Source organism: Ciona intestinalis, chromosome 1, assembly GCF_000224145.3.
Source record: "Ciona intestinalis chromosome 1, KH, whole genome shotgun sequence".
In the NCBI taxonomy this organism is placed as follows: domain Eukaryota; kingdom Metazoa; phylum Chordata; class Ascidiacea; order Phlebobranchia; family Cionidae; genus Ciona; species Ciona intestinalis.
In genome coordinates, this window is record NC_020166.2 from 4,797,766 (window position 1) to 4,809,344 (window position 11,579).

Consider the following 11,579-nt stretch of genomic DNA (forward strand, 5'->3'; position numbering starts at 1 on the left):
TAAACACATGGTACAGGAGTTGTACAATGCGTATATACACATATTCTTCACCAATCACTCAATCCTTATACGTCATAAGTTTCATTAGTTATAATGAATGTATAAATACATTCTGCCTACTGCTCCACAGTCACCAATGGCGACTAGAACCCGTTTTGTTGGTTACTTCAGATTAGTTTTTGATCGAGCCTAGTCGACCGTTGTGGTAAAAAGATTAATTAAATATAGCAGGGTGGGGGTAGATGGGACACCTTTTCATTTTGTTTTCTCTTTTCATTTGGTAGTAAACAAAGAACATTTAATGAATGAAAAAAACGTATCTTCTCGACTTCCGCAGACCGTTGTTGATTGTTTAAAACACGATCAGGCTATTTGGATATTATGTGTTAAAGGTGTCCCATCTTTCCCGACTCTACTATCTTATGCTAATTAGTGTAAAACGTACTCATTCATTAGATCTGTGATCTCTTGTTTACTCCTGTGGTCGAACTTGCGGTTTTCAAACTCATTTTTTTCAAAAGCTGTTTTTTATTTTAAAACTTTAAAGGTAGCTTCAGGTCACATTTGAGCATATCTATCAATACACAATTTTTGATTTTTCGTTGAAATGCCCCTTTAACATCTTTTTATACCGATATGGTAGATGCGTCGTTGTGCACTTCTCATTAAATAAAACTAAAATATTGTTTTATCTGATCCCATGTCCGCAAATAAAAATATAACTATAAAAAAGAAATATAAAATAAAAAAAAACTTTATAATTTGTCGCTAAGCAACTGTCCCTAGCGCTTTCTACTTTTGGCTAATTGGATTCGGGCAAAGGTCATGCCGAGAAACCTGGAATGTCGGGGCTTCTTTCTAAACAGACTTCTTAGTTACTAGACGCTCTGACCAAGAAAGGTGTGGTATGTTTTTTAGATTTATGTTTAAGTAATAATTGACAAGTATCGATAATATCACTAAATTATACGAAACTATTTTTTTACTGTAACATAATCTAATCAAATTTATACAGAACACTAGAACAGTAACGTGCAGAGACAGTTGAGGAGATTTGAAGATATAAGTTATGCATACGGGAATTTGATTTCCTAAGTGTTGTTTCTGACTAAAGCTAGTTAAGTATACCGATGCAGTTTGAATACGAAATCACATTTTTGTCTGAATTTGTGCAGCAAGAAGTGCTATCAGATTATTTAAAGACACTAGTTGACAAAAATGAAGAACATAAACAAAGAGCGCATTCTCTAATATCAAGTTCCGATACTGCGAACATGGCTGCAGCTTTTTTGTCCATGAATTGTCTTAATGCTCCAAGTGCTGAGTATGTAATTTCTTTATGCGAGTTTTGGAAACTGTCAGATGAAGTCAAGTTTCTGGCATTTGAAGTTTTAAATCAGTTTATGAATAAACTCATGTGTGAGTTATACTGTACAATATGGCTATCAGATGATAAATGCCTTGGGCTTGAAGTAAACAGTTCAGAGAGCTCAATACATACGAAAGACAATAGCAGAATCAGTCTCTGTGAGAGTCAGTGGAAAAGCACAATAGAACATGTTTCCAAACAGATGGAACTAAGAGCTGTGTCCTCAGTGGCGCTAGCTAGCAAATTTATTTCTGTCAAAAATAAAGTCACATCTAATATGGCAATTAACTACCTAAACAGCAGAGGATATGCATACAAGAAAAGTATTCTGTTTAAGTCGGAAGTAAGAATATTAAAATACCTTGACTTCAACATGTATTCAGTACCATGCATACTCCCATACATTGGTGCAATGCTACAGAGTATTGCAAGCACCGATAGATGTTTTAATGGCAGCAGGATTTATAAAACCTGTGTTGAGCTTCTCCACTGTTTCTATCAGCGCAGAACTTTGGTCTATGCACGGTTATGGCATATAGAGGTAAATGCATGTGGAATAATAGATTCAAAATATTTAAGATTTGCCTCTTCTTTACTGGAAACAATGTCTGACAAAGTTTACCTTTCTTGTGCAATGATTGCATCTGCTACGTATTTATTATCAAGAAAACATAGCGATCGTATGATTGTAATGTTGCGTAAAATGACCACAATACCAGATGATGACATTGCAGAATTTGCTCATGTTCTCATGGATGTTTTATTGACAAAGTGATGCCTTGTTTTGTCATTTACCAGCTGCAAATACAGACCAGCATATGGCTGATGCCAGTCATGAAAAATATATTATTACTATATTATATAGTTTTTGATAATTTTTGGCTTTAAAAGCAGATCAGCTTTTTTCTTGCTAATCCATTTTTGATTTAATGAATAGTTTTGTTTGCAAGCTCTATATTTTCTCTTTCACAATATTATATTGCCCTATAACCTTTCATATTATATTTCTTTATTTGTTTTTCATTGTTCTATGCTATATTAAATATACACCTAATAATTCTTTAGGAAAAATCCATAGCATGACATGTAACTGTGTCATTTCTATACACTTGTATCTTAAAATCTGTTAGATAAAAAAAATATATATACTGTAAAGAGCTTGGTGAAACAAAATGGCTGGCTCTCAAGTTGAAGCAATGCAAATGCAGCTGCAGTCATCACGCAAGGCAATCTTGTTCATGGAAAGTGAACATGCAAACACATTACGGGGTTTGCATAAAGAGATACAGCAGCTGCAGAAGAAATGCTCAGGTTATTAAATTTTATTTATATATCTTTCTTTTACATTTCTTTATACATTTTTTAGTTTTGTTTTGTGTTGAGCTGTTACCCGTCCTGTCGTTAACATTTCCTTTTGATATTTTATATCTCAGTGGTTATCACAACGATTCACAAGTATAATTAAAGTTCTATTTAATTAAGCAAATCAATTGGTTACGTGGTGTTTAATATAGGGGTGGTTTTGATGAAAAATATCAATTTTTCTGGCTACAGGGCAGTATATACACTATACACCTATTGGTTATGTTTGGCTCATTGGAATATTAAAAATAAACTTAATGGTGCAACACTGCAACTCTAAAACAAACTTGTTTAGTTTATCATTGCTTAAATTTATATTGTCATAAATATATACGTATTAATAAGGAGTTGAAATGGTTTTTGTTTCCTGCAATGATGAGAGCTAATGTAGTGAAGCAGACTACTATTTGTAGTTGCATTTGTGTGCATGCTTTAATCTTCTCTCTGATGCAGATTCCTTCAGTTATTATTCTGTTAAAGCCTTCTTGCATTTAATATCTTTTGTAAATATATTTGAAATAATAACAGTAATAGGTAAAGTGTGATTTTCTAGTGTTTTTTTTTAGCATGAAACTTAATATAAAATGTAATTTTAGAATGAAACTTAATATAAAATGTAATTCAATAAAAAAACAAACAAAGTAAGATAGAAGTGATAATTAATAAGTTGGTAGCGAAGGACAAATTCAAAAGAATTAAAACTGAATTGTATAGGCCAACTACTGTCAGATTTTTATATATTTTTTTTCTGGCTTTATTTTGTGTACGTTTAATGAGGTGGCAAATGTTTCTTTTGATGAATTTATAAATACGGGCCTATTGTGCTTAATATAAAATTATCAAGCTAAATAATACTCTGATAACAGTTCTTGTGTTACAGAACTTACATTTGAGTTGGCCATGAAAGATGATAACACAGGTAAGCTCAAATATAAATATGTTGTTTTCATTTCTATGTTGTTACATATGCATTATTTACCAAGTGACAGTGTCCAAGTCGCAAATACTAAAACAGTTTTCATCTTATTTTGGTGCTGTGAAATTGGCTCACTTGTGCCCCTTGACAGTTCCTCTGTTAAATAATTCATACACACCACATGCTGCCTTTCAAATAAAATATTCAATTATCCATGGGCTGTGTCCTTGAATGGAAAATACCAGCAGAAGCAAGGAAACATTCTTGTTATTAATTCATGAATCATTTAATCTTGTCCTAATGTTATTTTAAATATGCTACCCAGGTAAATAGTTCATTTAAAATGTATGTATAGGTATATCTTTTAATATATACATATTATCTGCATTATTTTGGGACCTGTGAAGTGTGAACTACAAGTAGTGGGTTTTATTTTGACTAAAACAGATACAGATGTTAAAGTTAAGCGCTTGTGTTTCTTTTCATGTTTTCTGTAATTGAGCATTCGTTCAAATGTTACCCGTATGAATTGTATCTTGACAACCTTTTCTTTTGTTCCAAAATAAAGTGTCCTATGACATCAATACAATACTTAATTATACACCGTGAAAGAAGCTTTAATGAAACTGCTAGAAGTAACCTTATACCTAAAACAAGAAGTACATTAATTTATGCCTGGTCAATATCATTTGTGTTTAAAGATGAATTAATATTCCCACAATTGAAATTGATTTTTCCTTTTTAGTTGTTTGTTTGGTAGCTATTCCTAATAATAGGTATCTTACAGAACATGGTATATAAAATGATTGTATAAATAAATCAAGGTTATAGAGGTTATATTTCATTACCAATACACTATAGTTGTGATTTCTTCAGCATATTGAAAAGAACTTTTCTGTATTTAGCTGCTGAAGTGTTCTTGACTCACTGTCAAGGATGTCTTATTATTATAGAGTGAAGAAAGTCCACAATTATTCCTTTGTTCTCATTTCCGACAAGAGTACAAATACTTTACTTTGTTAAATCCCTTGTTAGACTTGTTAAAGCCAGATAGATTTAAAATTTGTTTTTAATGCTCTTATGTTCTGTTTTATATTAAAATATACTCTGTCGTTTTGCCTTCATATCTGCTTTACAACTTACAATTAAGATGCTTTTTTTCTAAAACCTACTTCTTTCATATGATTTTATAACTGGCTTTTTTTTTAAATGCAACCATCTATTCTTTAGTTTAATTTTGTGATATATCGCAATACAAAATCGAATTTTTCAGTCATGACAGTTTCACAAGAGTTCTTGTGATTTTAGACTCGATGTCACCTGACAGATATCGTGAAGAACAACTAGAGCGTGACGTGAATGAACTGGTGGATGAAAAGATCAAACTTGTGCAAGAGGTTGAACAACGTGATCGGCAATTAGTTGAACTTGAAGAACATGCAAGAGCACAGGAGCGAATGTATCTCAATGAGTTGAAGGTGGGATATCTTGATATGCAAACTATAAAACTACAATAATAATTAGGCTGAAAGATCCAATTTGCTTTCCCTACAATGCAATGATTGTTGAAATGAAGCCGGTCGTAGATCATAAGGTCACCTGTGTGATTATGAATTTCATTACCTGCCATGCAAGAATAAATACAATGTATAGCCACTATAGCCTATGTTCATTAAAACAAACTTCCTTATTTTTAAGGCCAAGAATCATCGCATCACTTCTCTTATGAAAGAGTTAGATGCGCGGTCGACCACAGTTGCATACGTCACAACCCAACTTCACCAAGCTCGCTCAAAGCTACACAGTGTGCGACAGATGCAACAACAAGTTGCTGGCAATGTTCTTGCGCCAACACCACCCGTTGGCCAGAGGAAATATGAAGGAGTCCACAGATCCTCCAAGTCCATGGAAGATGGGTCTCGACCCAACAGCGCTCGGCATCTGAGAGGAAGACATTCAATCCCCTCCTCCAGGTTGGATTCCAGAGAAGGATCACGACCTAATTCTTCCTCCTCTTCATCTTCAAGAGACAATCATCGCGATATGAAACAGTTTGATCCAAGCCCAATGCCTGATCCTGGTCCATTTTTGCGAGCTGGGTCAAAGGAGGTTAAAATGACTGTCTATGCGCCTAGACCCCCCTCAGTTCTGCCTCCCATTCATAAAAATATGGCCGCTAATGTAGATCAAGATCCAAATGGGAATGAGGTCCTAATATCCTGGCAACAACAGGGTCGAGTAAATGCTTATGCACAAGCACCATCAGCTCAAGAATTTGCAGTCAAGCGGGTGGCTACAAATGTATCACCCGAAAGAAAAGTTAATGAAAGTGGAGTTTAAAATATGTAGTAGCCATTTTTCTCAATTTCTGTACAGTCCCCATTTTGCACTCATTTAGCTGTGATTGTCATTTTTATTCATTTCGTTTTAACTGTCAATTAAATTGGTCGAAGTGTTCTTCATTGTATGGTAGGTTTGGTATATAACCACATAGTAAACGTCGTACTGCCTTCACAGGAGTCACCTTTATCTGACCCGCAATTAGTTGCAGCACTGTACTCTAAAAGTTCCTTATTTTACCTACACCTTTTCTTACGATGTAAACTGTTTAGGTTTTAAAAATCTTACTTTAAATAGGAGATTTTTTGCATTCTCTGGTACACCATGCTTACACTTTTAAAGCTTTAAAATGATTTTTTTATTCTTCTGTGTAAGATGAAGTATGGCAGAAACTCATCATCAAATAAAATGTGCGATATTTCAGAAGAATGTTGTTCTTAAACAATCTTATATTTTTCATATATTATCTCGTTATCAGTATATTATATTTGAATAATACCTGAGGTATAAATTATTGAATTAAAGGCAAAACTTTTAAAGTTTGGCAATAAAAACATACAAAACTACAGTGTGGGGAAGATAGGGCACCAAATTGAAATATATTTATATTAACAGTATTCTGCAACTTGTACTTAACCGATCAAAATTGTTTTAAATAATACTAGTGTTATGAGACAAAATCAAACTGTACGAAACATTTAAGGTTTTTATGAATCTGAAACTATTTTAATCGTTCACACTCGCAAACTAAAAAAAAGTTGAGAAGATGGGACAGCTTCTTTTTCTCATCCTATTTGGTAGTAATCCAATAACTCTCATGGACCGTTTTAATTGTTTAAAACATCAGAGTATTTGGATATAATGTGCTAAAGGTGTCCCATCTCCCCCCCACTGTACTATATTTAGAAACAGTAATCGGCTTTGACGCGCGTTTTATAAAGTCGTAATAACACGGTCGAATAATGCTGTAACATTATTTTTATCGTAAAATAGTCTCGTCTGACAAAGTGTCCAAACTCCCTCCACCCTACTATATCAGTTGAAACGTATATCACGACACCGGTGCTATGGCAAACTGATTAACGCGCCGCTGCCTTTAGTTGGAGTTTCTAATTAAACCAAAGTTAGTATCAGGACCATTGAGTTGAACTTTGAAAAATTGCTCCATGTCCGTTGATCTACTGGTTCAGTATATCATTCAGTTCTCTTCCAAGCTCCTGGAGTAAAACGTAAAAAATTCAAACAACAAAGTTTGTAAATGCAATGGTATACTTTCAATTACTTACTTCTCTTTTTTCCGAATAGTCGTAGAAAAAAGCAACAAAGCTGCTGTTAGCTTGTTTAAAACCGAGTACTTCGAACGAGCTGAGACCAAGAGATAACCATAAGAACATAAAGGTTACATATACAGTTGCTTTCACAAGATCATATGCTTCGTAGCTACAGATAAACTCTGTTTCATTGAATACATTTGCCGATGCAGCGCACTTTATTAGGTTATCGTAAACTAAAGGTGGGTACCATGGCACCAAGCTTAATGAAAATATGTCCACAATTATGAGCACAATACATCGAATAAGATATATTGGTATTTCTGTTTCATCTTGTATTACTTTTCGAAGATACGCTCTTTGAAGTAACTGTGGTCGTCTGTTTATCTCCCCAACTGCGGAAATAGTGTTCTTTATTCGTGGAATTGAAAGCCACCATTTTTCAGCGCAGAGATGAAAGATGATAAATAGACCCATCCAAAAACCGAGTTTCCTGCTTGACCATGGCAGTTTAGTTTTGCAAATGCTGTTTACAAAGTCGGATTCCATCGACGTCAATGCAATGTCGTTAATAGTTTCGTTTTTTAGGCATACAACTCGGTCGTAGTCAACTACAGTCAATACATATGCCAACAACCCCACCATGCACGCATTTAAGAAACCTCTTACAAGTTCCCACCAAGGCAATAACTTACTGTTGGCCAATCGTTGATTGAAAAGGTGGAAGAGGCCTTCTACGTTCATTTTCTGTGCTTGGAGCAGTTCAACAACTTAATAGAAGTGCTGCAGGTATATATCTTCATCCAAAATGTTCAACGATCAAAAAAGTACTTAGCCTTACGAATGAATGTGTGAGTTGCTTTCATCAAACAAAGGAATGAGGAACTTGTATTGAAATGTTTTGTGGCTATACAATGGAAAGAGGGCCATATCGGATTTTCACAATATAGGACTACGCGCCATGAAACAATATATTTTTGTGAAGCACGTAAGTTGACAGGGTTCCTTTTGTTCCTGTTTTTTTGGGGGTGACTTTTTTTCGTACATCATTTATTTTTTAATCTTTTAATAGAAACCAAATCATAATATATAATAATAATAATTACAAATTTAGGCTCAATTTTCAAATTTAAAACCGCATAATTAGCGAGTAATTAACATTTTGTAATACAGTAATCAGTAATTTTTGTCTGTGTTTACGTTGCAGTGCAAATATAAAAAAATGTGTATAGTAATATAGTTTCCCATATCGCTTTTTAAAAGAAAATAATCCCTTCATAATTTTTCAGCGACGACAAGGAACTATTGTAGGTTTGCAAGTCAACATATACAGGAGTTGTAGAAAGCATATTTACGCATATTCTTTACTAATCACTCAATCTTCAAACATTATAAGCCTTAATGAATTTTAATACACCTATAAATGCAGTCTACTTACTGCTCTACAGTCACCGATCGCGACTGAAAACCACTTTGTTGGTTACTTCTGGTTTTTTTGATCGACCTTATCCGGCCGTTATTGCAATAAAAAGGCTAGTTTACATTATGTTAATTAGTTTAATACGTGCTCACTTATTAATGCTTTGCTCTCTTGTTAACTATATTTTGCTAGTGTGCGTCAGTGTTGTGTAATGTATAGCTAGCTTTCTTTCTACATACAAAGTTTAACATTCAAATGAATATATCAACATGTTAACTAAATATGTCAACTATTTTAATAAAAGTAACCAGAGTCAGTTTAGAAACACGTTTATACTACAGAAATAAACAAGAGATCACAGATCTAATGAATGAGCACGTTTTAAATTAATTAGCATTAGATAGTAGAGTCGGAAAAGATGGGACACCTTTAACACATAATATCCAAATAGCCTGATCATGTTTTAAACAATTAACAACGGTCTGTGGAAGTCGTGAAGATACGGTTTTATAATTCATTAAGTGTTCTATGTTTACTACCAAATGAAAAGAGAAAACAAAATCAAAAGGTGTCCCATCTACCCCCACCGTGCTATATTATTTAATCATTTTACTACAACGGTCGACTAGGCTCGATCAAAAATAAATCTGAAGTAACCAACAAAACGGTTCTAGTGGCCATTTGTGACTGAGGAGCAGTAGGCAGAATGTATTTATACATGTGTTATAACTAATGTAACTTATAACGTATGCGGATTGAGTGATTGGTAAAGAATATGTGTAAATACGCTTTGTACAACTCCTGTACCATGTGTTTATTGTAAACTTACACTAGTTAACGTTGGCGTCACTTAAAACGTTTGTTTTCATGAATTTTGACAAACCGTAATCACGCAGTAATTAGGTATTGTTAGAAGTTAATATTAATCATATGACGTTTAATTAAAAATAATGTTTCATTTACGATTAATGATAATACGGCATAAGAGTGGTGCATTTAATGCGTCCCTACCTAAATGCTAATAGTTTGATTCAGTCGTGAATCGTTGTGTGGATACGACACATGCCGTAGTTTTCCGCCAAACTGCCAGACAGTGTTTCCGCTATGTAAAGTGCGTGAGGAAAGTAATCGTTAATATTCGCTCATCGTGCGGTCTTAAATTTGAAAATTTAGTCAAAAAATTATAAATATATATCATGATTTGATTTTAGTCAAAAGAATAAATGCTAGAATTGAAAATTGAGGTAAGTGCGGAAAAAAGTCGCCCAAAAAACAACAACAGCAAGAACAACTGTTCGACGAAAAAGGATCTATATGACCACTAACGTGCTCAAAAAGAATAGAACTCGCATCTCCAATGTCGGCAAAAGAGAGAGGTGATACACTCTCTACCTTTCGCGGGTCGTTCCCGTTTGCCATTATACCCCCCAATAGAATCGAGGGCGTTTTATGTAGTTTTTTTTCGTTTTTCGACTAAATTATTTTCCAATATATATATATATATATATATATATATATATATATATATATTTCAAACAATCCGTTTGTTTGAAGTTTTTTTATGGAATTTATTAAATAATTAAATTTTCTAAACAAGTGGTAAACTGTAAGCGTTAACCTACCAATTAACTAAACTGGCCTTATAAACTTGAATGTTTGGTGTAGTTTTTGAAATAAACAGCTAAAACCTCCTAAAACTACTGTGCGCCCATTTTTCACAATGGAGACCAAGCGAAATAGGGTCGAAGTTGGCAGTCACGTGAACAGAAAAAAATATATCGCAGTTTTGGGCAGTTGCTCGTTCTACTCTTTTTTATTTCTATGATTTATACACGTTGTATACACTGAGCTATACATATAACTAGAGAGCGCGACTCAATCACACTCAATGGCAGCAGTGAGCGAAAATAGGACACGCTTGAGTGATTCAGTTTGAGCCCCAATTTAGACAGCGGGAAAGGCAGTTTGTGTAGATATAGTCGAAAGAAAGTAAGTATAAGCAGTTTTTCTTCGTTTTAAAGATTTAAATAGTAAAGTAAATGCGTTACTTTTTAATGGCTAAGCACATGGCCGGTTTACATTACCGCTTTTTCAATCAGCGCACACCTCTCAACGTTGCTATGATGCTACGTATGGGGACAAAACGTGTGCAGTCAAGCGTGCCCAAATGGCGACATAAAATTTGCCAATGGCGCTATCTAGTTATATATATGATATCTATGTTGGCAACAGATTTTCTCGCGACGCTCATTTTCGCGCCAATGTTTCNTAAATTAAAAATTCGAGAGAGAGTGGGAAAAAGGTCTGCCGAAAAGTAGGGTATAAAGTTTATTGCTGGGAAAAGTAAACAAAAAGTTATATAACATTACATGCTACATCTACAACACAGTTTTGTTCAACACATATTAATGAACAAGTTATTAGCTTTTCGCATTCTTGTGTGTGTGATTGGCATTATCCTTTCAATATACGCTTATTACGTGGAAGTGGCGAAAACCAACGACTTATCGTATGAAGCATTGTGTGATTTTAACGACGTCGTCAGCTGTTCTGCTGTGTTTTCCTCAAGGTAAACGTTTGTACTTAATCAATTTTTAGAAATCAGAATTATATAATCCTTTTATACGTACTTGGATGCTAGTGAAGAATCCTCCCCCACCTTATTTGCTAACCACCAACCTCTAACACTTTTCACCAGCCTATTCTGCTATGTACGGGAGGATTCTTAACCAGTGCCCATGGTTTACTGTTTAATTAAAATATTGGATGTGTAACAAAAAGTTTGTAGACAAAGCACGTTTATCTGCCATAATTTATAGAATAAGCTGTATTGCATCCAAAAATCACTTCAAAAAAACAACTATTAAAAGCCTATTGTTGCATATAGGTCCTAAGAATACT

The 11,579-nt window shown here is 34.1% G+C and overlaps 3 protein-coding genes across 3 annotated transcripts; 2 read left to right on the forward strand and 1 right to left on the reverse strand.

Moving 5' to 3' along the window:
- Positions 1-605: 605 nt before the first annotated feature.
- On the forward strand, positions 606-2,428 carry LOC100175895. The gene is made up of 2 exons (XM_002126442.4): positions 606-900; positions 1,016-2,428. The coding sequence occupies exon 2, from the start codon at positions 1,131-1,133 to the stop codon at positions 2,142-2,144; it is 1,014 nt and encodes a 337-aa protein (XP_002126478.1). The 5' UTR covers positions 606-900; positions 1,016-1,130; the 3' UTR covers positions 2,145-2,428.
- A 4-nt stretch (positions 2,429-2,432) lies between these two features.
- Positions 2,433-6,411, forward strand: LOC100178204 (coiled-coil domain-containing protein 92-like). The gene is made up of 4 exons (XM_002126406.4): positions 2,433-2,680; positions 3,612-3,650; positions 4,956-5,125; positions 5,346-6,411. The coding sequence occupies exons 1-4, from the start codon at positions 2,542-2,544 to the stop codon at positions 5,985-5,987; spliced, it is 990 nt and encodes a 329-aa protein (XP_002126442.1). The 5' UTR covers positions 2,433-2,541; the 3' UTR covers positions 5,988-6,411.
- On the reverse strand, positions 6,297-8,320 carry LOC108950001. Its single transcript, XM_018814417.2, has 2 exons — positions 7,274-8,320; positions 6,297-7,204 (listed from the first exon to the last, which is right to left on the reverse strand). Exons 1-2 carry the CDS (start codon positions 8,000-8,002, stop codon positions 7,166-7,168), a joined length of 768 nt encoding a protein of 255 aa, XP_018669962.1. The 5' UTR covers positions 8,003-8,320; the 3' UTR covers positions 6,297-7,165.
- Positions 8,321-11,579: the final 3,259 nt, after the last annotated feature.

What these genes read in the sequence shown, in the direction of transcription:
- LOC108950001 (XM_018814417.2), bottom strand. Translation starts at nt 8,002, where the DNA reads ATGAACGTAGAAGGCCTCTTCCACCTTTTCAATCAACGATTGGCCAAC. An exon ending in ACTATTCGGAAAAAAGAGAA is followed by an intron (nt 7,205 to 7,273) that starts GTAAGTAATTGA and finishes GTTTTACTCCAG; the next exon opens with GAGCTTGGAAGAGAACTGAA.
- LOC100175895 (XM_002126442.4), top strand. Translation starts at nt 1,131, where the DNA reads ATGCAGTTTGAATACGAAATCACATTTTTGTCTGAATTTGTGCAGCAA.
- LOC100178204 (XM_002126406.4), top strand. Translation starts at nt 2,542, where the DNA reads ATGGCTGGCTCTCAAGTTGAAGCAATGCAAATGCAGCTGCAGTCATCA. An exon ending in GCTGCAGAAGAAATGCTCAG is followed by an intron (nt 2,681 to 3,611) that starts GTTATTAAATTT and finishes CTTGTGTTACAG; the next exon opens with AACTTACATTTGAGTTGGCC. An exon ending in CATGAAAGATGATAACACAG is followed by an intron (nt 3,651 to 4,955) that starts GTAAGCTCAAAT and finishes TTGTGATTTTAG; the next exon opens with ACTCGATGTCACCTGACAGA.